The 27,193-nt window shown below is 38.9% G+C and overlaps 1 protein-coding gene across 1 annotated transcript in view; it reads left to right on the top strand.

Annotated features, from left to right (window-relative positions):
* TBC1D4 (TBC1 domain family member 4) overlaps window positions 1–27,193 on the top strand; it is a 198,127-nt gene that overhangs the window by 165,808 nt on the left and 5,126 nt on the right. Inside the window, exons 15-20 of the mRNA XM_043477785.1 lie at window positions 1,017–1,175; window positions 5,575–5,733; window positions 8,495–8,739; window positions 17,716–17,875; window positions 20,516–20,685; window positions 25,052–25,228. Coding sequence (XP_043333720.1) covers window positions 1,017–1,175; window positions 5,575–5,733; window positions 8,495–8,739; window positions 17,716–17,875; window positions 20,516–20,685; window positions 25,052–25,228 — 1,070 coding nt within the window. The remainder of the gene's footprint in view (window positions 1–1,016; window positions 1,176–5,574; window positions 5,734–8,494; window positions 8,740–17,715; window positions 17,876–20,515; window positions 20,686–25,051; window positions 25,229–27,193) is intronic.

Raw genomic sequence — 27,193 nt, forward strand, 5'->3', positions numbered from 1 at the left:
ATCTTTTGATTATGTGTGGACTTTTAAGTAGAAATTTTTACTGCCAGAATAGTAGTCTATTATAAGATGGTTTAATTCTTTTGAAATGGCTTCGAACACTGAGTAAAGAGTAATACTCATTCTGCTATTGTTTTTGTGCTGTCGAGGACTTTGGATGCCTGACAGAGATTTGTGTTGCAGGAGGTAAGATGGCTGAGCCCTGGAGCTTCAGTGATTACAGATTACATTTAGAGCTTCTGTTCCATGTGGTCCTAATGAGAGAGAAGAAATATGCTTCCATGTTTTTTCACCCTTCTCCCCTTTTGGAATCAATTCTTCAAGATAAAGCTGAGGTGTAGATACTGGTTGCTTTTATAACCATTTCTTTTAATGACCTCTGGGCTTAGATTTTAGACAATCAAGTCAAGAGAAAATTTTGTATTTTGAAAAATGAAAATGTTAACTTCAGTAACATGGACTTTCCTCTTAAAGATTATTAAAAATTGACACAGGAATATGTAACCTAGTGTCAGTGTGGTTAAAGACAGTGTGGGTAACTCTGGAAATAGTTATAGAAATTTATCAGGCTATCATGGTCAAATATTTCTCAAATCAAGGTTAGCATGAAGCATTATTTTCTCATAGATATAGGATATAAAATATTAACATTTTAATGGTATTAACAATGATACTAACTGTCACTTTTGTAGTTATCTATCACATTTGTCAAATATTTGAAATTTCTAGCCTGGAAAACATGGTTTGTTTTTTATGTTTAGGAGACTTGTCATCTGTAAGATATAGAGTAAAACCTCCTTAGAATTTATTCCTGTTTTTCTTTTTTTTAATATAGGAAATGACTCAAAATTTGAGAACTTTTCCAGTATCTTCCATTTTTTACAAAAATTTTCATTTTGAGAAAATGTTAGTGGTTGATTCCTAAAAGTCATATGCTGTGGTTTTACAAAGGCAATAAAACATTACAAATTCTGTGTTTTAAAATGTATTAGTCTTAATGCAAACTCTTTCTTTCTTAGCAAGCAGAGATGAACTGCAGTCCAGAAAAGTTAAATTGGATTATGAAGAAGTTGGTGCATGTCACAAGGAGGTCTTAACAATCTGGGATAAGAAGTTGTTAAACTGCAGAGCTAAAATCAGATGCGATATGGAAGATATTCATACTTCTCTTAAAGAAGGTATTCTGGATCATCTTAATCTTTTTCTTTTTCTTTTTTTGAAAAGTTTCAGAGATTGTTTTGATTCGTCCAGCTCAAGCATAATTTTCTCTTTGTCTTTGCCTGTAAAAAAAGGAAAGTAGTTTGTTTCCTTCTGTAGTTAGTGACTATGTTGGTAGGAACGGTGCTAATGGCAGTCCTATCCCTGAGGAGATAGCAGACACGTTTTCTACAGTTTCCTGCCTCTTCAGTCAGCTGTTTTCAACTCAAGAGTTATCATTTACTGAGGAAAGAGCATATGCATTGGTACAAATCTTTGATCATATCCATAAAAATATCTCGAACTTATAAACTTGACTCGTTCCCATTATTTGCTCAGAAGTACTTGTTTATATATATATGTTCACCTACATGTATGTGTTTATACAAATCTATATTATTAGCTAGCAGTCAGTTGTCCTACCATCTGTTTTTTCTTTTATTTATTTTTGAAACACTGCTTTTATTCAGCCTTAAATTACACTGCAGCTTTGTCATGTAAAATGACATTTAAACATCTTAAATTTAAAACTAATGTGTGGGATCGGGTAGAGAGGGAGGTGGGAGGGGGGATAGGGATGGGGAATACATGTAAATCCATGGCTGATTCATGTCAATGTATGACAAAAACCACTACAATATTGTAAAGTAATTAGCCTCCAACTAATAAAAGTAAATGAAAAAGAAAAAAAAAAGAAAAGAAAAAAAGAAAACTAACGTGTGAATTGCTTACTTGCAGTTTCTGTGACTCAGATTCAATATATTAAAATGAGAATCTCTATGACCTGCTGGGTATAAAATAAAGATCCCAGTGTAACTTGATCATGAATCTTAAAAGCCTATGATAATGTGAAACTGTTGCATGATTAAGTTAAAATTAAGATTGATTTTGTAAGATGCTGTGTTTACAAACCTGGCACATGTTCTTTTTCCTTGAAGATATGGAAATCCCAAAGATTTCCACTGAATGCATTGCTTGGGAGACAAAATAGTGGCTAATCAAATGTGTGTGAGATATAGATCACACTGTTCTTCAGTATGACTTACAGAGATGTTTTAGAGGTGCTCATCTTCCCATTTCTTATAAAACAGAGTTGAAACTTCTTAGCACTGTGCCCAAAGCTCTCCTTGATCTCTCCTTCTTTCATTTCTCATCTCACTTTCTACCTTTCCTTACCTTGTAGCCTGTGCTCCGAAGGTGCTAACTAATCTACATCCCAGTATGGCACAGGCCATTTCTTTCTTTTTTTTTTTTTAAATAAAGATATTCTATATTTTTAAAAAGCTTTAAGTCTTTGCTTTCCATATTAACCCCTAGTCTTTTTAAAAAATAATTTTTATTTATTTATTTTTGGTTGCGCTGGGTCTTCATTGCTGCGCACAGGCTTTCTCTAGTTGTGAGCAGGGACTATTCTCTAACTGTAGTGCGTGGGTTTCTCATTGTTCTGGCTTCCCGTTGTTGCAGGGCGTGGGCTCTAGGGTACTGGGCATCAGTAGCTGTGGCACATGGACTGAGTTACTTCTCAGCAGGTGGGGTCTTCCCGGACCCGGGATCCAACCCACGTCTCCTGCATTGGCAGGTGGATTCTTAACACTGGACCACCAGGGAAATCTCACCGACTCTTTCTTGATTAGATGCTCCAGCTTCCCTTCCCTCCCTCTTCTGTCCTGTCTACCTTCTCCCCATTTCCCAGCTCCCTTTCTTTCCGTCACATCTTCTTACTCTTCCTTTGTGCCCCTTTCTCTGCTCCTCTCAGGGCCTCCATACATTCTTCTTGCCAAAGTGAAGGCTGCCTACACTCCCAGCCTGGAGAATCCTGCTCTCCCTCAGCTCTCAGTTTAAATACCATTTCCTCACAGTGCCCTCCCCCCCAACCCAAAATAAATTAGTTTTGCTTTGTTATTCTTTCTCATGATTTTTTCCCTTTAATTGTGCTTATCATGGTTTATAATTTTGTATCTGTGTGTTTATCTGTTAAATGTTTTCTCACCACCCCCCACACTCCTAGCACCTAAGACAGTATCTTACATGTTATTTACTAAATGAATGAATGAATGAATGAGACTAATTTTCCTGAAAATGGATTTTTTCATCTCTCGATGAGGTTTCTTCAAGGCCATGCTCTATGCTCTGCTATATGTTAGATGCTCAATAAATATTTAACTAAGGTGAATGACCAGACTTCTCTGGTGGTCCAGTGGTTAAGAATCTGCCTGCCTGTGCAGGAGCACGGATTTGTCCCCTACTCTGGGGAGATTTTACAGCCTGTGGGGCGACTAAGCCCACCCTCCACAACTACCGAGCCCACGCTATAGAGCCAATGTCCTGCAGCAAGAGTAGTAGCCACGATGAGCAGTGGACACATTGCAACAAAGAGAAGACAACTGCTTTCTTGCTGCAGCTAGAGAAAGCCTGCATGCAGCAATGACGACCCAACACAGCCAAAAATAAATCAATGAAGTGAATTACCTTTTTGAAATTGTTATTGGATGGTTAACACAACAGCCCTCTCCTTAACAGTGATCCGTTTAATGGGCTAATGAAAGTTACCCTCTAAAAATGACTTTTTATGTAAGATCATTCATTCATTCAACAAATATATCAGTAGCAAGGTATATTCTTGGATTTCATCATTCAGAGATGAACATATGCTGATTATTCTCAGGGAGTTCACCGTCTAAGTGAGGAAACTAGGCAGACATACAGTGTAGCACTAACTCTAATCCAATATGCTAATGTTATAGTCTGAGTCACATAGTATGTGAGAAGGGAGTCTTACTCCTAGAGATGTTAGGGAGAGTGTCTGCAGAAGATTGGCATTCAGGCTCATCCCTAAAAGACAAATAGAGATATATTAGGCGATCAACTGGAGGAACTTGGAATTCCATAAAAGTAACAATAGTAACAAGAAACTGGAGGTCTGAAAATAACCATAAGCTTCTTGAGGATGTGAATACTTAGTGTATACTTAATGTGGCAGGGAATGGGAGGTAATGGAACTAAAAATAGTAGTTTCAAGGCATACATGTTCAGGAGCCTGAGGTGTAGTTTTTGGGCAAGAATACTTCCAGCTTCTGCAGACTGTAACATTGCATTCCAAAAAGATTAGTGCCATTAAACCTTCCTCTACCCCACTCAGGAACCTATCCCATATCTAGTTTTTTTGGACTGAAAGCAGTGTAATAAAATTACTTTTCCTGCAGAGAATTGAATTATGTCCCTCCCAGTGCTTTACTTCATGTCCCTTAGCATAAAAAACAGTTTTAACATACTTTGAATTGCTTGTTTTTGGTTTCCAAGCACACTGGAGTTACTATTTCATTATACATGAATGAAGCGTTATATAGGCTAGCCACTTTCTTCTCAAAGACTGAGTGACATTCTGGAGCACTCCCTTTGTATTGTATTTATCATTTTTATTTCATTTTTTTGTGGACCATAAAAATGCTATTTAATTCTCTTTTACAAAGTTACTTTTTAATGACAGATATTTAGAAATCAGAGTATGAATATTAGCATTTGTTACTAGCTTCAAACCAAATAAAAGGTGAAAATAAGCAGTCATACATTTCAGTAGTTTAGAATTTGGCCTCTGAAACTACAGTTTGGATTCTCAACTGCACTAGCTGTGAGAACCTGCGAAGTGACTTAGCCTCTTTCTGCCTCAGCTTTGCCATCTGTAAAGTATGCTGCTGCTGCTGCTGCTAAGTCGCCTCAGTCGTGTCCGACTCTGTGCGACCCCATAGACGGCAGCCCACCAGGCTCCCCCGTCCCTGGGATTCTCCAGGCAAGAACACTGGAGTGGGTTGCCATTTCCTTCTCCAGCGCATGAAAGTGAAAAGTGAAAGTGAAGTTGCTCAGTCACATCCGACTCTTAGCGACCCCATGGACTGCAGACTACCAGGCTCCTCCGTCCATGGGACTTTCCAGGCAAGAGTACTGGAGTGGGTCGCCAGTGCCTTCTCCTCTGTAAAGTATAGATAGTAGTAACTACCTGTCTCATTAAGTTATTTTCTGAGCACCTGTGAATAGTTGAGGTGCAGTTTCTGTAAATGTAATGCTCAAAAGCACGTCCTCAATACATGTTGTATTAGGTTCTCAATCAGTAGTGGCTGGTGTTCTTGTTAATATTGCCATTATTTTCCTCATTATTTGAAGGTTTTTTTTTTTTTTTTTTTTAGTAAGGCAGCAGCTAGAGGATTAAACTTGTCAAAATATGCTTGCATACTGTGTGGTTGTAGCGTGGCAGGACAGGTGTATGTATGGCTGTCTGTGTGTAGTAGTATGGCTGCCTACTTGAAGCATTATAGTTAATCAGTTGTGATTTAGCAACTTCATTCCAGTCTTCAAGGCCTTGCTTTCTTATCTCTTTGATTGCAGGTGTTCCCAAAAGTCGACGGGGAGAAATCTGGCAGTTCCTAGCTTTGCAATATCGTCTGAGACACAGATTGCCTAATAAACAACAACCTCCCGACATATCCTATAAAGAGCTTTTAAAACAGCTCACGGCTCAGCAGCATGCTATCCTCGTGGATTTAGGTATGTCTGCCGTATTGATTCTAATTTATGAAAGTAAACAGTAGGTCCTTTTGTTGAGTTTTTTTTTTTAATTTGGTTTTTGGTGTTGATAAAGATGATCTGTTGGTCTGCAGAGCTGCTGACTTTGTTCTTTCCTGAGGGCATATCGGCTTTATGTCTGGTTGAAGATACCCGAAATGCCTGCATGTGGAGTGAAGTCTTTATCCTCAGACTTGTACTCTGAAAAGAGTCCTCTTGTATTTGAATCGTTATAAAGGCCATGTTCTCAGGTGCTCCCAGTTCTTGTTTTTTGAACAACTGACTTTTCTTTGGGATAGACAATTATTATTTCAGTCAGCACTGGTCTTGAAATAAACTAGAGCAGGTTTAAAGGGGCACCAGAAAATTTAACAAAGCCTGCTACGTATTCCTGGACATATTGCTGAAAACAAGCTTTTGAATAAGGCTTTAAAAAGCAATACAGTATGTGGTTAGTTTGTGGGAAATCATGAATACATCTTTGGAGGATGAAATAAGAATTAGCTGTCCTACTGTTATGTGACTTTCCAGTGGCAGCATTATAAAGTCACCCTTTTAAAAGCTGAGTTTCAAATAACTTATGGATAGTAAAAATGGTGTAATAATTTAAAAAATTATGTTGTCTCTAATTTTTCTCTAAATTAATGTTATATTCTATTATTTAAAAATATGTAACTTACTGAATTAAATTGACATTGACATTTGAATTATCTTATATATATCCCTAAAAGTTGATTTATTTAAGGTGGCCAGATATGTTATTTCAGCCCATATGAGAAAACAAGGAATTACTTTACATTGAGAGGTCACTTCATTTCAGGTTATATAAAAATTACAGGGCAAAACTGAGCTCTGCTTGATTGGATGACAAACAACTTCTGTTGGGAAAAGGCCAATTAAGTTAATATTTTTGGAGCCCAGTAGAATTGAAAAGAAGAATTTTACTGAGAAACTGGAAACTTCGGGTTTTGTCCTGATGCTACCACTGAACAGTTGTTTTAGGCAAATTACTTTGCTTCTGAGTTTCAATACTCACTCTTAAATGAGGACAGTGAACCAATCAATCACTGTGAATCCCTGCAGATGTGTGATTCTGTGACCGGAAATGGATAATGAATCTAGAAATTGAGATGTCGAATTTAGAGCTAGTCAAGATATCCTGAAAGATAAGGAGATGATGAGATCATGTTACAGGGGAAAAAAAAGCCTGGTCAGAAAAAAATGGAGCCAGAATTAATGTCTTGGATGGACAACATATTTATAGTTTTCTGTAGCAAGCATTTTAAGTGAAAAAGTAAAATGATAATTTTAAAAATTGCTTATTTAACTTTGCTCATAGTCATCTGTGTTTCCTCAGCATGTTCTTGTTATTTTCTCATGTCTTCCCCTTTATTTGCTCTGCAGAAATAATCTTATCAGTTCCTGGGTGTGTGTGTGGGTGAATCACTTTTAAGCAAATCTGGTGGAAAACATTAAAAAATCTGGCCTTCTTACAAGTTCTAACTGTCATGAGTAATCATTGCACAAGGAAGCTAACACTCCCTTCATTTTCATGACACAAGGAAAGTCCCAAACCACTGTATACAGCTTTAGGGGTGAAGATGGGTTTGTTTCAGTGGTTAGTACCAACTTTTTTGATCCAGGACTAACTTGCTTGCTGAAGTGTCTCTTTGGTAATTTGGTACACAGAAGTGAATTTTAGAGGGGAATTTATTTTAAATCAGCTTGGCCCTTCACTATCCTTGACCTTTTTGGATTATACTGAAAAGAAAAGAGGTCTGCATGGCTCATGGTTCAGTTCAATTCAGTTCAGTCACTCAGTCGTGTCCAACTCATGCATGGAGGTGGTTTAAGAAACAGAAAGTCAAAAATACTTGAAAAAAAACAAACAAACAAAAACTGGGGTATTTCCTGAATGATAGACTGATTATAAAAGAAAACAACCCGAAAAAGTCCCTCGTCTGTCATAACATAAGAAAAGCAGGAAGGAATCTGCTATGGACTGCTAAGATTTCTTCTTTAATTATATGATACCATCTGTAGAATTCCGATTTCAGTTGTAGTTCATCGCTAAATTGTGTTCAACTCTTTGTGACCCCGTGGACTGTGGCACACCAGACTCCTTTGTCTTCCTGTATCTCTCGGAGTTTGCTAAATTCATGTCCATTAAGTCAGGGATGCTATCAAATAATCTCATCCCCAATCTTCCCCTTCTCCTTTTGCCTTCAATCTTTCCCAGCATCAGGGTCTTTTCCAATGAGTCAGCTCTTTGCATCAGCTGACTAAAGTACTGGAGCTTCAGCTTCAGTCCTTCCAGTGGATATTCAGGATTGATTTCCTTTAGGATTGACTGGTTTGATTTCAGTTAGTGGGTGGTTTCTATGTGAACTTAGAATTAGCCTTGATTTACAATCAGAATAAGTTTTATATTCTATTCCCTGAGATCTTTCCTGAATATGTCTTTGATTTGTTAATGAACTACCCCCCCCCCCTAAAATAAGTGCTTATTAGCATCAGTTATTTGTTCCTCTGTCATATACATGGGGATGGGGTGATGGTCTGGCAGGCAGGACTTGGGACTCTCTAGAGGGAGAAAGACTCAGTTAGAGGGGTAAGTACTCCAGGCAGTATTCAGTATTGGAAAAGAGCATTGATTCATTCATTGAAATTGCTTAATTGCAGTTTCACTCTGGACTCCAAAGCATCAGGGCATCTCAAAAATATTTTTCTTTTTCTTCTGCAGGGAGAACATTTCCTACTCATCCTTACTTTTCAGCACAGCTTGGGGCAGGGCAGCTGTCACTCTTTAATCTCTTGAAAGCCTACTCATTACTGGACAAAGAAGTGGGTTACTGTCAGGGGATCAGCTTTGTGGCTGGAGTCTTGCTTCTGCACATGAGTGAAGAGCAAGCCTTTGAAATGTTGAAATTCCTCATGTATGACCTGGGCTTCCGCAAGCAGTACCGACCTGACATGATGTCGCTGCAGGTGAGTGGTGGTTCTTCACAAGAAGTGGGTAAAAATCTTAGCGGAGCCCTCTTCTGATTTACAGTGAAGATTTAAAGAAATTTGGGCCCATTGTCTCGGAACGTGGATAAATGAAGAGGCATGTTTTAGTTCATGGTTTTAGTGTGGGATTTGCGATTTTGCTAAACCTGTAAGTGTCTGACACCCATATGCAGAGTAACTTTTCCACAGTTTCTGAAGCAGATAAATAAGCCATTCGAGTGTGTCCTCAAGTCCCTATTTCCTAAATCTACTGGTTGCCTGGAGAAAGTATCATCTTTACTCACTTTCCCTCACCTTATCAGTTGAAAACAATCATAGATCTTTTATTTAAAAATCTAAAATTATAATGTCTTATTCTTTTATGTTGAGTGCATCAATGGCAGATAACTATATCGTGTTTCTTCTCAAACTTTCTGTCTCCCTCCCACCTTAACTTAATAGTAGACAGGGCTTTATAGAGGAAAAGGTATTCAGTGTCCAGTGGTGCTTTCTCAGTCTGCTTTTCTTATGTTCTGAAGAAGAACATTAAGATTTTTCAGTTAGGTAGTGTGTTCACTGCCATTGTTACATTTCAAGCATTCTATTTATATATTTCTCCTCTCTAGTTTAAACTTCACTTTCCTTAGTGTGCTGTTTTCAAACAAAAAGTTCAAATTTTCACTGTAGATACGATATCTTAAACAACCACTACCTTGAATTTAAAGCTTTCAGACATAAAAATATAAAGGAATACTTTAAAGAGAAAAATATGTCAAGGTTGTCCTCCCGTGAAATGAGGTAGACATGATGCCAAGTTCGTCTAATATCATACTTTAGATAAGAACTAAAATATTTTAAAGTGCTTTTAAAGTATACTTTTTCCTGGTTCCCAGTGATCAGTTTTTACATGTAGTATTTCAATCTTACCAATCCTTGGGCAAAACGGGACTTTATTTTCACTTTATGAATGTTACAGTAAGTGGCATTTTCTTGAGCGAATGGGTGGAGAGGGAGTGCTCCATTTTTTATTATTAATACTTCTTCAAAATAGAATTTTTGGCAGGGAGATAGGGCTTTGCTCTCAATGGTGGGTTTTACCTGTGAGTTCTTATGAAGGCTATACAGAAATCCTGATTTCAGGGTCAGTTCAGTTCAGTCGCTCAGTCGTGTCTGACTCTTTGTGACCCCATGAATCGCAGCACGCCAGGCCTCCCTGTCCATCACCAACTCCTGGAGTCTACTGAAACTCATGTCCATGGAATCGGTGATGCCATCCAACCATCTCATCCTCTGTCGTCCCCTTCTCCTGCCCCCAATCCCTCCCAGCATCAGGGTCATTTCCAGTGAGTCGACTCTTGGCATGAGGTGGCCAAAGTATTGGAGTTTCAGCTTCAGCATCAGTCCTTCCAATGAACACCCAGGACTTATCTCCTTCAGGATGGACTGGTTGGATCTCCTTGCAGTCCAAGGGACTCTCAAGAATCTTCTCCAACACCACAGTTCAAAAGCATCAGTTCTTCGGCACTCAACTTTCTTCACAGTCCAATTCTCACATCCATACATGACCACTGGAAAAACCATAGCCTTGACCAGATGGACCTTTGTTGGCAAAGTAATGTCTCTGCTTTTTAATATGCTATCTAGGTTGGTCATAACTTTCCTTCCAAGGAATAAGCGTCTTTTAATTTCATGGCTGCAGTCACCATCTGCAGTGATTTTGGAGCCCAAAAAAATTAAGTCTGACACTGTTTCCAGTGTTTCCCCATCTATTTCCCATGAAGTGATGGGACCAGATGCCATGATCTTAGTTTTCTGAATGTTGAGCTTTAATCCAACTTTTTCACTCTCCTCTTTCACTTTCATCAAGAGGCTCTTTAGTTCTTCTTCACTTTCTGCCATAAGGGTGGTGTCATCTGCATATCTGAGGTTATTGATATTTCTCCCAGCAATCTTGATTCCAGCTTGTGCTTCTTCCAGCCCAGTGTTTCTCATGATGTACTCTGCATATAAGTTAAATAAGCAGGGTGACAATATACAGCCTCGACATACTCCTTTTCCTATTTGGAACCAGTCTGTTGTTCCATGTCCAGTTCTAACTGTTGCTTCTTGACCTGCGTATAGATTTCTTAAGAGGCAGGTCAGATGATCTGGTATTCCCATCTCTTTCAGAATTTTCCACAGTTTATTGTGATCCACACAGTCAAAGACTTTGGTATAGTCAGTAAAGCATAAATAGATGTTTTTCTGGAACTCTCTTACTTTTTCAATGATCCAGTGAATGGTGGCAATTTGATCTGTGGTTCCGCTGCCTTTTCTATAACCAGCTTGAACATCTGGAAGTTCACTTATTGCTGAAGCCTGGCTTGGAGAATTTTGAGCAATACTTTACTAGCGTGTGAGATGAGTGCAATTGTGTGGTAGTTTGAGCATTCTTTGGCATTGCCTTTCTTTGGGATTGGAATGAAAACTGATCTTTTCCAGTCCTGTGGCCACTGCTAAGTTTTCCAAATTTGCTGGCATATTGAGTGCAGCACCTTCACAGCATCATCTTTCAGGATTTGAAATAGCTCAGCTGGAATTCTATCACCTCCACTAGTTTTGTTAGTAGTGATGCTTTCTATGGCCCACTTGACTTCGCATTCCAGGATGTCTGGCTCTAGGTGAGTGATCACACATCGTGATTATCTGGGTCATGAAGATCTTTTTTGTACAGTTCTTCTGTGTATTCTTGCCACCTCTTCTTAACATCTTCTGCTTCTGTTAGGTCCATACCATTTCTGTCGTTTATTGAACCCATCTTTGCATGAAATGTTCCCTTGGTATCTCTAATTTTCTTGAAGAGATCTCTAGTCTTTCCCATTCTGTTGTTTTCCTCTATTTCTTTGCATTGCTCACTGAGTAAGGCTTTCTTATCTCTCCTTGCTATTCTTTGGAACTCTGCATTCAAATGGAAATATCTTTCCTTTTCTCCTTTGCTTTTTGCTTCTCTTCTTTTCACAGCTATTTGTAAGGCCTCCTTAGACAACCATTTTGCTTTTTTGCATTTCTTTTCCTTGGAGATGGTCTTGATCCCAGTCTCCTGTACAATGTCATGAACCTCCATCCATAGTTCATCAGGCACTCTATCAGATCTAGTCCCTTAAATCTATTTCTCACTTCTACTGTATAGTCATAAGGGATTTGATTTAGGTCATAGCTGAATGGTCTAGTGGTTTTCCCCACTTTCTTCAATTTCAGTCTGAATTTGGCAATAAGGAGTTCATGATCTGAGCCACAGTCAGCTCCTGGTCTTGTTTTTGCTGACTGTATAGAGCTTCTCCATCTTTGGCTGCAAAGAACATAATCAATCTGATTTCAGTGTTGACCATCTGGTGATGTCCATGTGTAAAGTCTTCTTTTATGTTGTTGAAAGAGGGTGTTTGCTATGACCAGTGCGTTTTGTTGCCAAAACTCTATTAGCCTTTGCCCTGCTTCATTCTGTACTCCAAGTCCAAATTTGCCTGTTACTCTGGGTGTTTCTTGACTTCCTACTTTTGCATTCCAGTCCCCTATAATGAAAAGGACATCTTTTTTGGGTGTTAGTTCTAAAAGGTCTTGCAGGTCTTCATAGAACCGTTCAACTTCAGCTTCTTCAGCATTACTGGTTGGGGCATAGGCGTGGATTACCGTGATATTGAATGGTTTGCCTTGGAAACGAACAGAGATCATTCTGTCATTTTTGAGATTGCATCCAAGTACTGCATTTCAGACTCTTTTGCTTACCATGATGGCTACTCCATGTCTTCTAAGGGATTCCTGTCCACAGTAGTAGATATAATGGTCATCTGAGTTAAATTCACCCATTCTAGTCCATTTTAGTTCACTGATTCTTAGAATGTCGACGTTCAATCTTGCCATCTCCTGTTAGACCACTTCCAATTTGCCTTGATTCATGGACCTAACATTCCATGTTCCTATGCAATATTGCTCTTTACAGCATTGAACCTTGCTTCTGTCACCAGTCACAACCATAACTAGGTATTGTTTTTGCTTTGGCTCTATCCCTTCGTTCTTTCTGGAGTTATTTTTCCACTGATCTCCAGTAGCATATTGGGCACTTACTGACCTGGGGAGTTCCTCTTTCAGTATCCTATCATTTTTCCTTTTCATACTGTTCATGGGGTTCTCAAGGCAAGAATACTGAAGTGGGTTGCCATTCCCTTCTCCAGTGGACCACATTCTGTCAGACCTCTCCACCATGACCCGACCATCTTGGGTGGCCCCACACGGCATGGCTTAGTTTCACTGAGTTAGACAAGACTGTGGTCCTGTGATCAGATTGGCTAGTTTTCTGTGATTATGGTTTTAGTGTGTCTGCCCTCTGATGCCCTCTTGCAACACCTACCTTCTTACTTGGGTTTCTCTTACCTTGGACGAGGGGTATCTCCTCAGGGCCGCCCCTCCTGACCTTGAACGTGGAGTAGCTCCTCTCCGCCCTCCTGCGCCCGCGCAGCCAGCGCTCCTTGGAGGTGGGTTTGTTCCTCTCGGCTGCCGCCCCTGACCTCAGACTTTCACTTTCATGAAAGTGAAAGTCTCTCAACTGTCCAACTCTGTGACCCCATGGACTTAACACAGTTCATGGAATTCTCCAGGCCAGGATACTGGAGTTGGTAGCCTTTCCCTTTCCCAGGGGACCTTCCCAACCCAGGGATCGAACCCAGGTTTCCGGCCTTGCAGGCGGATTCTTTACCAGCTGACAGTTGATTCCTAGTTGAGGACTATTCGTAGGTCTATAAACATTCTCCAAGTGAAATAGTGATGACTATGGAAGGTTTTATTTTTTACTTTATTTCTAAATAGTTTACTGTGCCATATTGGATAGGAAGCATTTCGTACCCTTGTAAGAATGCAGTAGCTTTGATTTTCAGAAGTAACAGTTTAGAATCTGCCATTATAATTTCAAAGAAAGGAGTCGCATGGTCTTGATTCGTAAATTAAAAGGGTAGATACAGATATCACTTTAAAAATGCAACCTTTTTCCAATTTGAAGAAATTCCTCATCAATTTGACATTATAAAAATTCATATACACTGGATTTATATGTTGATTTAATATCACCTGCAATTACCAAGAAATATTTCCTGTCTGTAGTTATGAAAATGAAGATGTTTAAGAATCTTTGGGGATAGTGTTCTTAGCGGGCATGAGACTGGGAATCTTAACTGGAAAATAGAGCCTTTTGGTTTGTAAACTGAGAAGCAACACTTTTCTACTTTCTAGAACAGAAAGTGTTTCTTTTCCAATCAATCTGATGTTCGGAACTGGAAGTGGCAACAGGCTTGGGATCACTTGATGGGATTTCTGATTACCTGCATGGTGTGAGCTTGGGCACAGCAGTTCAATTCAGTTCAGTCGCTCAGTCATGTCTGACTTTGCAACCCCATGGACTGCAGCACGCCAGGCTTCCCTGTCCATCACCAACTCCCGGAGCTTACTCAAACTCATGTCCATTGAGTCAGTGATACCATCCAACCATCTCAAAATCTGTCGTCCCCTTTTCCTCCCACCTTCAATCATTCCCAGCATCAGGGTCTTTTCCAGAGAGTCAGTTCTTTGCATCAGGTAGATAAAGTTTTTGAGTTTCAGCTTCAGCATCAATCCTTCCAATGAATATTCAGGACTGATTTCCTTTACGATGGACTGGTTGGATCTCCTTGCAGTCCAAGGGACTCTCAAGAGTCTTCTCCAACACCACAGTTCAGAAGCATCAATTTTTCAGCATTCAGCTTTCTTTATAGTCCAACTCTCACATCCATACATGACTACTGGAAAAACCAAAGCTTTGACTAGGTGGACCTTTGTTGGAAAAGGAATGTCTCTGCTTTTTAATATGCTGTCTAGTTTGGTCATAACTTTTCTTCCAAGGAGCAAACATCTTTTAATTTCATGGCTGCAGTCACCATCTGCAGTGATTTTAGAGCCCCCCAAAATAAAGTCTCTCACTGTTTCCATTGTTTCCCCATCTATTTGCCATGAAGTGTTGGGACCAGATACCATGATCTTAGTTTTCTGAATGTTGAGCTTTAAGCCAACTTTTTCACTGTCTTTCCCTTTCATCAAGAGGCTCTTGAGTTCTTCTTCACTTTCTGCCAGAAGAGTGGTGTCACTTGCATATCTGAGGTTATTGATATTTCTCTGAGCAGTCTTGATTCCAGCTTGTGCTTCATTCAGTCCAGCATTTCTCATGATGTACTCTGCATATAAGTTAAATAAGCAGAGTGACAATATACAGCCTTGATGTACTCCTTTCCCGATTTGGAACCAGTCTGTTGTTCCATGTCCAGTTCTAACTGTTGCTTCTTGACCTGCATACAGATTTCTTAGGAGACAGGTCAGGTGGTCTGGTATTCCCATCTCTTGAAGAATTTTCCAGTTTGTTGTGACTCACATAATCAAAGGCTTTGGCGTAGTCAATAAAGCAGAAGTAGATGTTTTTCTGGAACTCTCGTTTTATCAGTGATCCAACGGATGTTGGCAATTTGATCTCTTGTTCCTCTGCCTTTTCTAAATCCAGCTTGAACATCTGAAAGTTCACGGTGCACATACTGTTCAAGCCTGGCATGGAGAATTTTGAGCATTACTTTGCTAGCGTGTGAGATGAGTGCAGTTGTGTGGTAGTTTGAGCATTCTTTGGCATTGCTGTTCTTTGGGATTGGAATGAAAAGTGACCTTTTCCAGTCCTGTGGCCACTGCTGAGTTTTCCAAATTTGCTGGCATATTGAGTGCAGCACTTTCACAGCATCATCTTTTAGGATTTAAAATAGCTCAACTGGAATTCCATCACCTTCACTAGCTTTGTTCATAGTGATGCTTCCTAAGGCCCACTTGACTTCGCATTCCAGGATGTCTGGCTCTAGGTGAGTGATCATACCATCGTGATTATCTGGGTCATGAACATCTTTTTTGTATATTTCTTCTGTGTATTCTTGTCACCTCTTCTTAACATCTTCTGCTTCTGTTAGGTCCGTACCATTTCTGTACTTTAATGAGCCCATCTTTGCATGAAATGTTCCCTTGGTATCTCTAATTTTCTTGAGATCTCTGGTCTTCCCCTGTTCTTTCTTTGTATTGGGTTTCTTCTATTTCTTTGCATTGATCACTGAGGAAGGCTTTCTTATCTCTCCTTGCTATTCTTTGGAACTGTGCATTCAAATGGGTATATCTTTCCTTCTCTCCAGCAGGCACTCACCTTATCTGTAAAATGAGGTGGTCGAGGGCTCTTTTAACTATGGACAGCCCATGATATTTGTGTCTTCCTTTTTCTGTGCTAAGTGTAAAGCATCTTTTTATCTGAAGTCTTTGGTCTCTGCTTTTTCTCCCCCAGTCTCTGCATCTCCCTTCCTCCAGTTCTGTCTCTTCCATTGGAAGATTTTCATGTTATCTCTAAGATAGAATTGAAAAATTATGTATTATTAGCAAATGGCATCTTGTTATGAAAGTTTCTTTGGGAGGAAGACAATTATATTTTATTTGTCAAAAGAAATTTAATGTAAATATACCTTGATGGAAGAAATATTCTTAAAGCCCAGTTTAGAATGTAGGGAAAAAATAAGGTTCTACTAAAAAGGAAAAAAAAAAAACCATATTGCTTCTGTGTTAAGATATTGGATGAACAAGGACAGAATGTTTTTGATGATAAGCTTTCTTTTTATTCTGCTAATTAGATGTTTTTGATTTTTGTACTACCAACACCACCAATACTTAGAGCCAGTATGTCTAGTTTCTAAACTGTAAGTGGCCTAATGGAAATAAATTATGATGTTTTTTCAACATGACTTAATGAGATTATAATCTCATTTTTTTAACCTCTTTGCTTGACTGTTGCTAAACTTATTTTATATTTATGATTTCCAGTGGCTCTTTACTTCTTTCCTTTTACAGCTTGTGTGGAACCTTAGTTTCCACAGATAGAGATCAAACATTTGCTATATTTGTGTAGAGTACTTTGATTTTTAGTTTTATGCTCTTAAAAACAGTTGAATTCATAATATAGTTGGTTATTTTAAGCCGTTTTTATACTACTTAAGAATGATATTTTGATGATATCTAGATATCTGCTAGATATAGGAAAATGTTGAATGTATTTCACACCAAAAAGTTAAGCTGATATAACTGATTAAGGACTCACAACTCAACCTGTTACTGTGTAGATAAAAGTTTAAATTAAAGCACAAATCATAGATTTGTTTATTATTTGCTACTGCTGTACTTTTAACTACCCACATGTAAGACTTTAAAGGTTACTATAAGCTGTCTTTATAATTTTTTTAAATATGAGTAATCAGCTCAGTAGCCAAGTAAAATAATTTCTTTCAGTACTATAAACATTCGGACTGCACTTTTTGCTTTAATCTCCTTTGTCAAGAGAAAATATGCTGCTGGAATATCTTAGAAATCGCAGCTCAGGTTTCTGGCTCCTTATCCTTCTAAGCAGTGCAGTATCCTAGCAGTGCAGATTGCCTGGTGGGTTCTGTCATAAATTCAATGCTGGACCCAGCAAAGAGAGACAAGGTCTTGCCTCTAAACTAGAATGTGGTAGATTCTTTTAAGTGGAAGCTTTTCTGGAACTGGCCTGAAATTAGAATGGACCTTCCATGAGAGTCCTGAACCGGGACAGTTGTGATTAAATTCCAAAAGCCATACTTTCCTACAGAAGGAATAATTACCATTTCCATGTATACATGGCAATACCAAAACACACATGATAGAGAAATGTGCTCTCTAGTCGTAGATGGACTTACAGTGACTTGCTTTATGATCTCAGTTAAATGAACTTGGATCTGTCAACTTTAACATAATAAAAAAACAATACTGCTTTTGTTTCTCTAATATACATGAATTAGTTATTAAATATTAGAGTAATGAAGTTAAACAGTATTTTATGTGTACTCAGATAAATGCATAATATTTTATTTTTCTACTCCAAATTAACTTTAGATTCAAATGTACCAGCTGTCCAGGCTCCTTCATGATTATCACAGAGATCTCTACAATCATCTTGAAGAAAATGAAATCAGCCCCAGCCTTTATGCTGCCCCCTGGTTCCTGACATTGTTTGCCTCTCAATTTCCATTAGGATTTGTAGCCAGAGTGTTTGGTAAGAGATGCCGATGATCAATTGGAACAGTGTTATTTATTCCAAGGGGTATGCTTCTAGCCATAAGGTGCTCCAATTGTTTTATCTAGCATCACACAGAATCACAAATTGCTAATGGAATTTAATAAATATGCCTGGCTCCATTCTGAGAGTAATTTGAAACCATATTGGTCTTAAATTGAAATGCAAAGGGAAAGAAGAGTTGAGCTCCTGTATTTGAGTAAACTATAATGGAATTCTTATTTTCATTTATACCTAAAAAATCACAGTATAATTTTTAAAAAATATGAACTAAGGATTTCTACTGTATAATTTTTTCAGATTTTTATATACATCTTTCCTACTGCTTTTGTTTTTCCTTCCCCATTGTCCTCTTCAACCTGGATTCAAAACACAGAGAAACATGTTCTCTGACTGGGTTAATGGAAGCACGTCTTTCAATGTTGTTTCTAATGGCACTTGTTAATGTGACTTTTTATTGTTAACAAGGTAATTGGAATTCCTGTTTTATTGCTTTAAGCGCCCTTCTGTCATGCCAGTACAGGGGTGGTGCCCATCTCCAACCCTGGGTGCACAGCTGGTTGGACCCAGGGCAAGTTGTTGAGTTGCCACTTTGCTCCACAGTGTAGTAAAAAGAGAGTGTATCACAGCTTATGTTACCTTATGAGGCTTTTAAATCTATCACACCTCTTTAGTTAGGTTTGTCTAAATCTGTTATTTAAAAAGCAAACCAGCTTTTAAAAAAACTACTCTTTACCAGAGGTTTATTCTAATGTTAAGAGCTTGATGACCTTAGAAGAGGCTTCCAGTTTTTATGTTCCACTCATCTATCTGGTACCCATAGTGCAAGTAGACAGTGTTTATAACTGTGCTTTTGCCAAATTAGAGCTCTTAGTCAAATTGTAAGTATTGGCCTGATTGTAGGTCATTACCAGGATTTAAAAAAATGAACTAAAATAGAATGAAGAGAATATATCAGTTATAGGGGAAAAAATGTTACTTGGAGAAACTTCAAATTTGAAGATATATCCTCCTCCCGGGGATCTTCCCAACCCAGGGATTGAACCCAGGTCTCCTGCATTGTGGCCAGATTCTTTACCATCTGAGCCACCAGGGAAGCCTGAAGATATATTAATACATGTAATATGTATACATAACACCAGGTTACAGTGAACCGTGTCATTCTTACTGGGGGCTGTGGTTTTACAAATTAGACACTGCGTTAGCGTGGACACAATTTATAGACAAAGTGCAACAAATGAGTAAAACGAGGATGCCCAGAATCAAATATTTAGCAAATTTCCATTTTTTTATTGAGTGTACACGATTGCTTTTTCTCCAGGGAAGTCTTCTTTGGAGCTTGGGTTCCTATTCATAGGACTCTATATTTATAGGATTTATAATTTATAGTATTCTATAAATCCTTTCATTTATATATTTTCTTATCAGGAAATAGCTTATCAAATCTAAAATGATATTTAGGGTATCTCTCTCTGACTTAACCTAGGAAGCTTGAATTCAGGAAACATATCTCCCCAGTCATCTGTTTTTTGCTAAGAGAATATGAATGATGCTGTCAGCTCTGCAATGGCCACTCCATTCTTAGAACTGAGCGAAGAACAGAGACTGTCAGCAAAGGGAAAGATGTGTGAGCAAGAAGAATGACCATGTTTGAAGTGACTGTTTCATGGTTCCCTCACTTTTAACAACCCCCTCTTGTTTATTACTGACTATAGAATGGCATGGATTGAGAGGAACGCTCATACAAGACTATTTAGTACTTTTCAAAACTATTGTGTGTTTACATTTGTTTGGAGCAAAGTTCAGAGTTAGGGCGAGGCCCTGGTGGCTCAGACGTAAAGCGTTTGCCTGCATTGCAGGAGACTTGGATTCGATCCCTGGGTCAGGTAGATCTCCAGAGAAGGACATGGCAACCCACTCCAGTACTCTTGCCTGGAAAATCCCAAGGACAGAGGAGCCTGGTAGGCTACAGTCCATGGGGTCACAAAGAGTTGGACAAGACAGAGCACCTTCAGTTTCACTTTCAGAGTTAGGGTAGCCTTTCTTTTTCTCTTCTGATTTAGGTTATACACTGATTTTGATTTTTCTTTTAAAGTTTTTTTTCTTTAGTTTTTTTCTCTAGTACAGGTTTAATTACATATTAACTGGTTCTTGTAGTTTTTTATTATGGTAACTAGAGTTTAAATAATCCTAAGCTATTGATTATGTTGATTTGTTTTTGTATTCTCCTCATGAAGAAAATCTAAATATCAGTCTCCATTAAATTTGCAACTAAAAATTATAAATATGTGGACAAACAAATACATAATTTATCTTTTCTTTTTACCCTGACCTTATCTGAGGTTCTTAAATAAGTAAGAAGAATAGTTAAACAACTGTTTATTTGTTTTGGTCATATTATTATTTATTTCAAATCTAGGCTAATTTGACCAGTTTTATTTTGCAAAATATTCTGTGGTTCTGTTGTAGTAATTAAAACAACCACTACACACACACACACACAGACACACACACACACACACAGCCACTCAAAAAAACCCATTAACACACAGAGGTCACTTTTTACAATAGTAGAGGCTTAATTTTGATCATGAAAATTATATATCTTTTTTTTTTCAGATATTATTTTTCTTCAGGGAACTGAAGTTATATTTAAGGTTGCCCTAAGCCTGCTGAGCAACCAAGAGACACTCATAATGGAATGTGAAAACTTTGAAAATATTGTTGAATTCCTTAAAGTCACACTCCCCGATATGAATTCATCTGAAATGGAAAAAATAATCACCCAGGTATGATTTAAATGATAATAATAAGGTTTAAAATTATATAGCAGTTTCTCTACTAATTATATTACTAAATGTTTTAGCATAAGCATGTATTTTGCTTGACCGTTTTTAAATTTGATCAGATACATTTTATCTAGAAATGAAGCTGTTGTGTAGTTTCTCCTTGTGACGTCGTGTGGCTGTGCCCAGGCAAGGTGATTCAGTCCTTGCCTGTGATGATTCATGAGTTTTTCAGTTTAGATCGGTGGTAAGACTGAAGGTAGAACTGAGAGAATTAGGAAGACCTAACAAATGCATAAGCTGAGACTCACTTAGCTTTGTAATATTGTTGTGTGTGTTAGTCACTTAGTTGTGTCTGACTCTTTATGATTCCGTGGACTGCAGCCCACTAGGCTTCTCTATCCATGGGATTTCCCAGGTAAGAATACTGGAGTGGGTTGCCATTCCCTTCTCTAGGGGATCTTCCATACCCAGGGATCGAACCTGAGTCTCCTGCGTTGGCAGGCAGATTCTTTACCATCTGAACCACCGATTCTATTTTAGAATATATAAGGAGTACACATGACAGGAATTAAGACTGGAATTAGACAATCTTGGATTCCCCATCAACTTCCAGATCTTTTGTTAGTTGTCTGTCTTGTCACTATAACCTTCTGAACCCTAGTGTTCTCACCTGCAAAATGGGACAGTTCTGACCCAAGAGGTTTTGTGAGGCTTAAATGAGACTTGCTTTATTAGTCAGGGTCCCTTGCAGGAAACAGAGTCTACCTCCAGTAACTCAAGGGAGGGTACCATTTACAGGAGTGCAGGCAAGGTTAAGGGAACAAGACACGATGTGCAGGTGCTTAGGGACCAGTGACAGAGGGGACGGTTCCTATCCCTGGCACTGCATCAGGAGAGGGAGGATATGATGGTGCTGCCAGGCCGCATGAGTGCCGGAAGTCTGGAGGCAGGCTCTCTGGAGGTTCTGTGCTCTTGGTGAGCAAGACAGGGAAGGAGCGGGGAAGAAGTTACCCACCTTTCTTCTGCCCCATTTGATCTCCTGATGACCTTCGCCATTGGCTGTACCCAACCAGAAGTCATGCGAAACGCTGGGCTGGATGAAGCACAAGCTGGAATAAGATTGTCAGGGGAGTTATCAATAACCTCAGATATGCAGATGACACCACCCTTATGGCAGAAAGCGAAGAAGAACTCAAGAGCCTCTTGATGAAAGTCAAAGAAGAGAGTGAAAAAGCTGGCTTAAAACTCAACATTCAGAAAACTAAGATCATGACATCTGGTCCCATTACTTCATGGCAAATAGATGGGGAGTCAGTGGAAATAGTGAAGACTTTATTTTGGGGGGCTCCACAATTCCTGCAGATGGTGATTGCAGCCATGAAATTAAAAGATGCTTGCTCCTTGGAAGAAAAGCTATGACCAACCTAGACAGCATATTAAAAAGCAGAGACATTACTGTGCCAACAAAGGTCCGTCTAGTCAAAGCCATGGTTTTTCCAGTAGTCATGTATAGATGTGAGAGTTGGACTATAGAGAAAGAGGACTGCCGAAGAACTGATACTTTTGAACTGTGGTGTTGGAGAAGACTCTTGAGAGTCCCTTGGACTGCAAGGAGATCCAACCAGTCCATCCTAAAGGAAATTGGTCCTGAATATTCATTGGAAGGACTGATGCTGAAGCTGAAACTCTAAAACTTTGGCCACCTGATGCGAAGAACTGACTCACTGGAAAAGACCCTGATGCTGAGAAGGATTGAAGGCAGGAGGAGAAGGGGACATCAGAGGATGAGATGGTTGGATGGCGTCACCAACTCAATGGACATGAGTTTGAGTAAACTCCAGGAGTTGGTGATGGACAGGGAGGCCTGGTGTGCTGCAGTCCATGGGGTCACAAAGAGTCAGACATGACTGAACAACTCAACTGAGCTGAACTAAACCAGAAGTCAGCAGGAAGGAAAGTGTGGGGAATGCAGGTCAGAGGGGTCTGCCTCCTAGGGTACCAAGAATGAATGAGGGCAGAGAATGGAAGCAAATGGAGGGTAATCAGCATATCATATACCTAGTCCCTCATTCTTCATAGGGACCAGGTAAGTGGCAGTTATATATTGTTGTTCAGATAACATGAATATACTCAAGACCAGATTTGTAAATGAAGCAATCATGCCTTATGAGTACTGATAAAATTTACCCCTTTCCAAGAGGCCCTTGGGATAGCAGATAAAAGACAGAGTTTAGACTAAGAGAAAGGGAGTGAGATCTTATGCTACTGTTCAGCTATCTACTAGCTGTGTGACTTTGGGCAAGTGAGGGCAACCTTTCTGAGTCTCAACTTCTTTCTCTACAGAATGGAAATAGCATTGTTTTTAGGGGTAAATGTAACCAACTCAGCTGAAGAATTTTGTATCATTCAGTCTATAACAAGAACTCATTTTATTACCTGTAAAACTTTCTTTCTACCACATGTGTGGAATTGAAATCACAAGTAGATTATTCTGTAAATACCTGTGAATATTTTTTATTTGTGAAGATGCTCTGGAAATAGAAAAATATAAATTTTATTTACATATTCACTTACTCCCTAATTCTTAAGAAATATCTTTTGGGGCTGGCAAGTAGTCAGAGATTGTGGTTTTAGAGAGAGATGAGGTCTGATTTGAAATTAGATCACCTCTCTTTTCTAAGATTAATGAGGGAATTGCCTAGCTTTAGAGATTATTACTATGGTTATTTGATAGAAGTTATAGGCTGGTAGATTTGGATTTGATATTAGAGATAACTTCCTAGCCAATAGAATTGATTAACTATGGAATAATACTTTGGCCAGCTGATGTGAAGAGCTGACTCATTGGAAAAGACCCTGATGCTGAGAAAGATTGAAGGCAGGAGGTGAAGGGGACAGCAGAGGATGACATGGATAAATAGCATCACTGACTCAAAGGACATGAATCTGAGCAAACTCTGGGACATAGTAAAGGACTGGGGCACCCAGCATACTGCAAAGAGTAGGTTTCAAAGAGTAGGACACAACTTAGCAATTGAACAAAAATGAACTGTTAATATTAAAGGAGACTTTGATGAATTTTATTTACTGTAAAAATGTAAATAATGTACAACAGCACAAAGAAGAAAGTAATGTTACAAATCTCAATAACTTGAGATTTAAAACATCTTAAACATACTCTTACAATCTCTAATTATACTGTACTGCTGTTGTGTAATGATTTTTTATTAAAATATTTGTAGAGTATTGGACATTTTTGCATGCCAATAAATATATCCATGCTCTCATTTTTAATGGTTGTATAGTAGTCCACTGTGTTCATACTCACTGGGTAGGGGGAAAAAAGATGCTTATTTAAAAAGAGTAACCATATTGTCTCGAAATATCACTTCAATTCTAAGATTTAAGTATCTCTAATAGTAGTAGTGCAAGTAAGTCAGTGAGAGTTTTTTGTGGTTTCTTCTCTCCCAACAGTGTTAATGTGGATACCAATGCTTAAATGGCAGCTGACTTTCTCTTGCAAGTTTAGACTAAGGAGGAGTTACTTGTTCTCTAACTTCGAAGCAAACTGTCTTCCTAATGGGTGACAATATGGGACAGCAGAGGCAGCTGCAATTAAACAGCTCTGTACAGTGCCCACTTCCCAAGTGGCTCAGTGCTGCAGAATGCACCTGCCAATGCAAGAGACGTGGGTTTGAGCCCTGGGTCGGGAAGATCCCCTGGAGAAGGAAATGGCAACCCACTCCAGTATTGTTGCCTGGAAAACCCCATGGACAGAGGAACAGTCCATGGTGTTACAGAGTTGGACACGACTGAGTGATTGAATACGTATGTATAGTTCCCATGGTGTGCAATTTTAAAGATTCTCTCTCTGTTATGATATGTTAGTGAATTCTAGGAGACTTGCATGGATTAGAAAATGGATGAAAATATTTAGTACAAGCCCTTTCTCCCTCCTTGACAAATAATTAGAAGGGTTTTTTATCTTATTATTATAGAAATACCCTATGCAGTTTTTCTTACTAACCAGCAAAGATGATCTCCAACTTGTATAAGAGTTACTCAGTAACTCATGTTTATCTGGTAGGCTACACTTTGGGAGACCATTCCTAGATTATGTATATTTTGGTTGCAAAATATCTTTGGACATTAACTTTCTCTAGTGTCTTGGCCTCCTCATGAGACTGTTTCAATTGTATAGAAATCATCTGTTTGTCCTTATTTGACAGTCACAGTTGTTACAATTCCCTTTGTTTGGTATGTCATGCTGTTCCTTATTAAGAAGTATTGGGAAATGTAACTTAGATACACAGATGTATCTTTGTGAACATCCTGAAGGTCAGACTGACCCCTGTGTTCACTGCAGGTTTTTGAGATGGATATTTCTAAACAGTTACACGCCTATGAGGTGGAGTATCACGTGCTGCAGGATGAACTCCAAGAATCTTCCTATGCCTGCGAGGAGAGCGAACCCATGGAGAAGCTAGAGAGGGCCAACAGCCAACTGAAAAGACAAAACATGGACCTTCTAGAAAAATTACAGGTAAAGAGAGAACAGTTTGACCAAAAAAGCTCTTGAGTGCCTCCCCTCCTGCATTGAACCATACCAGGAAGGATAGAGCTGTGGTGTCCTTGAGCCATTGCTGACTGTTGACCTGTGTATCACATTGTGTCCAAGTGCCCTGGGGGCTACAAATGCACATGCTGATTTAAGTATCAGTTAGGAGAGAAAATCTCCTCTCACAAAATAATTAAATGGCAGTTCCGAGCAGAATCTGATTCAAAACTTACTGGGTATTGCACATGTTTGGTTTAAGTTCAAGTTGGGAGGGATTGACTTGAGGAAACTGGAAAAGCTCTGGGGGTCTTGGGGCTTCAGCTGGACTCTAGAGGCTTGGTGGGAGGAATGAGTGAGGAGTGGGGAGTGTTGAAAGCCGGATGGTAAGGCAGAATTTAGAGGAAACTTAAATCCGTTTAAGATTTACGTTGGGGAGAAGTGGGGTAAACATGATGGAGGCAGATTTGTAAATAACTTTCAGGGTCAAGAAGAAGAACACAGCTTTTAATCATGTTGAGAAAGAAATCTCTCAAAATTTTTCAACCATACTTTAGAAAGGTAAATCTGGAAAAACCTTGATGAGGACAGATTAGAATGGGGAGAGAAGGTAGGGAGACCAGCTAGCAATTATTTCTTAGAAATCTGATTGGGGAAGATGAGAACTGTCTACAGTAAAACAGAAATGGAATGGAGAAAATTGAATGAAAACAGGTAACATGTAATCCTTGCCATGAAGGAATTTACAGCTGATAGCTTAATGTTGTGATCTCTAAAGAAAATTTAGCCAGGGACCAGGCTTGATCACTCAAGAGCTTTTGTGTAGCAGAGTTTTATTAAAGTGAAAAAGGGACAGAGAAAGCTTCTGACATAGACATCAGAAGAGGGGCGGAGAGTGCCCCCCTCACTAGTCTCAGCAAGGGAGTTATATACTTTTTCAATTGGTTATTACAGTAAATCAAAAAAATGTCTCAAGGTTATAAAGGTCTTACCAGACCCACTCCCACAATTTACATTTTAAGATAACAGGATTGGAGCTAACAATAGGAAGAAAGGTCTTATCAGACCCACTGATATATATTAATGTATATTTAATATACGTCTTAAAATAACAAGATTAGTCAGAAGGTTCTTGTTAAGGAGAAACATGTCCTTGAGCAAGATGCATTGTTATATTGACTAAGACAAAGCAATGTAGAAAAAAATATTTGTCCTTTTCTGCTCCTTGAGAACCTTGGACCCCTTTCTCCTTCTCCAAGGCCTTGGGCCCCTTTCTCCTCAAGGGCCCCAGACTCCTTATCAACCTACCTAAGGATGAGCTCTCTCACAGTTACTTCAGAATATAAACTATGTATTTATTTATCAGTGCACTCTTACAAATGTGATAAGTGATTTAGTGTAAAGTAATGCACGTCTGTAACCTATATGAAGTGTGCTGTGTATCTAAGCCTCAAGGAGTGGGGTTTCAGTGTGATCAGGGGAGGGGGAGGTGAGAAAGTAAAGCTTCCAGGGAGCAGAGGGGTTGGGGGTGGGGGGGTGGGGAGTGTGGGGAGAGAGATTCTGAGTTAGAACTTAAGTGCCCAGTGGCTCCGTGGTTTCTGCTTACCTGTGACTTCGTTAACACTGCACATGTCTCCAAACTAGGGAACACTAAAACCCTGCTTTGATGTGTGGTAACTCCTCTGAAGGATAGTTGGGAGAGAAATAGCTTAGAAATGAGGGGTTCCTAGAGTAATTGCTCCCCAAGAAGAAACACTGGCCTCCTTCATTTCATCTACATTAGCTCTGGCCCATAGAACATTTTATGCCTTTTCCTATTCAAAACAAAGCCAACAATGTTGTTAGCACATTGCTAAAGATCATTTTTTATTATTTATTTATTTATTTATTTTTCATTTATTTTTATTAGTTGGAGGCTAATTACTTTACAATATGGCAGTGGTTTTTGCCATA

This window comes from Cervus canadensis, chromosome 9 (assembly GCF_019320065.1).
Source record: "Cervus canadensis isolate Bull #8, Minnesota chromosome 9, ASM1932006v1, whole genome shotgun sequence".
Lineage (NCBI taxonomy): Eukaryota > Metazoa > Chordata > Mammalia > Artiodactyla > Cervidae > Cervus > Cervus canadensis.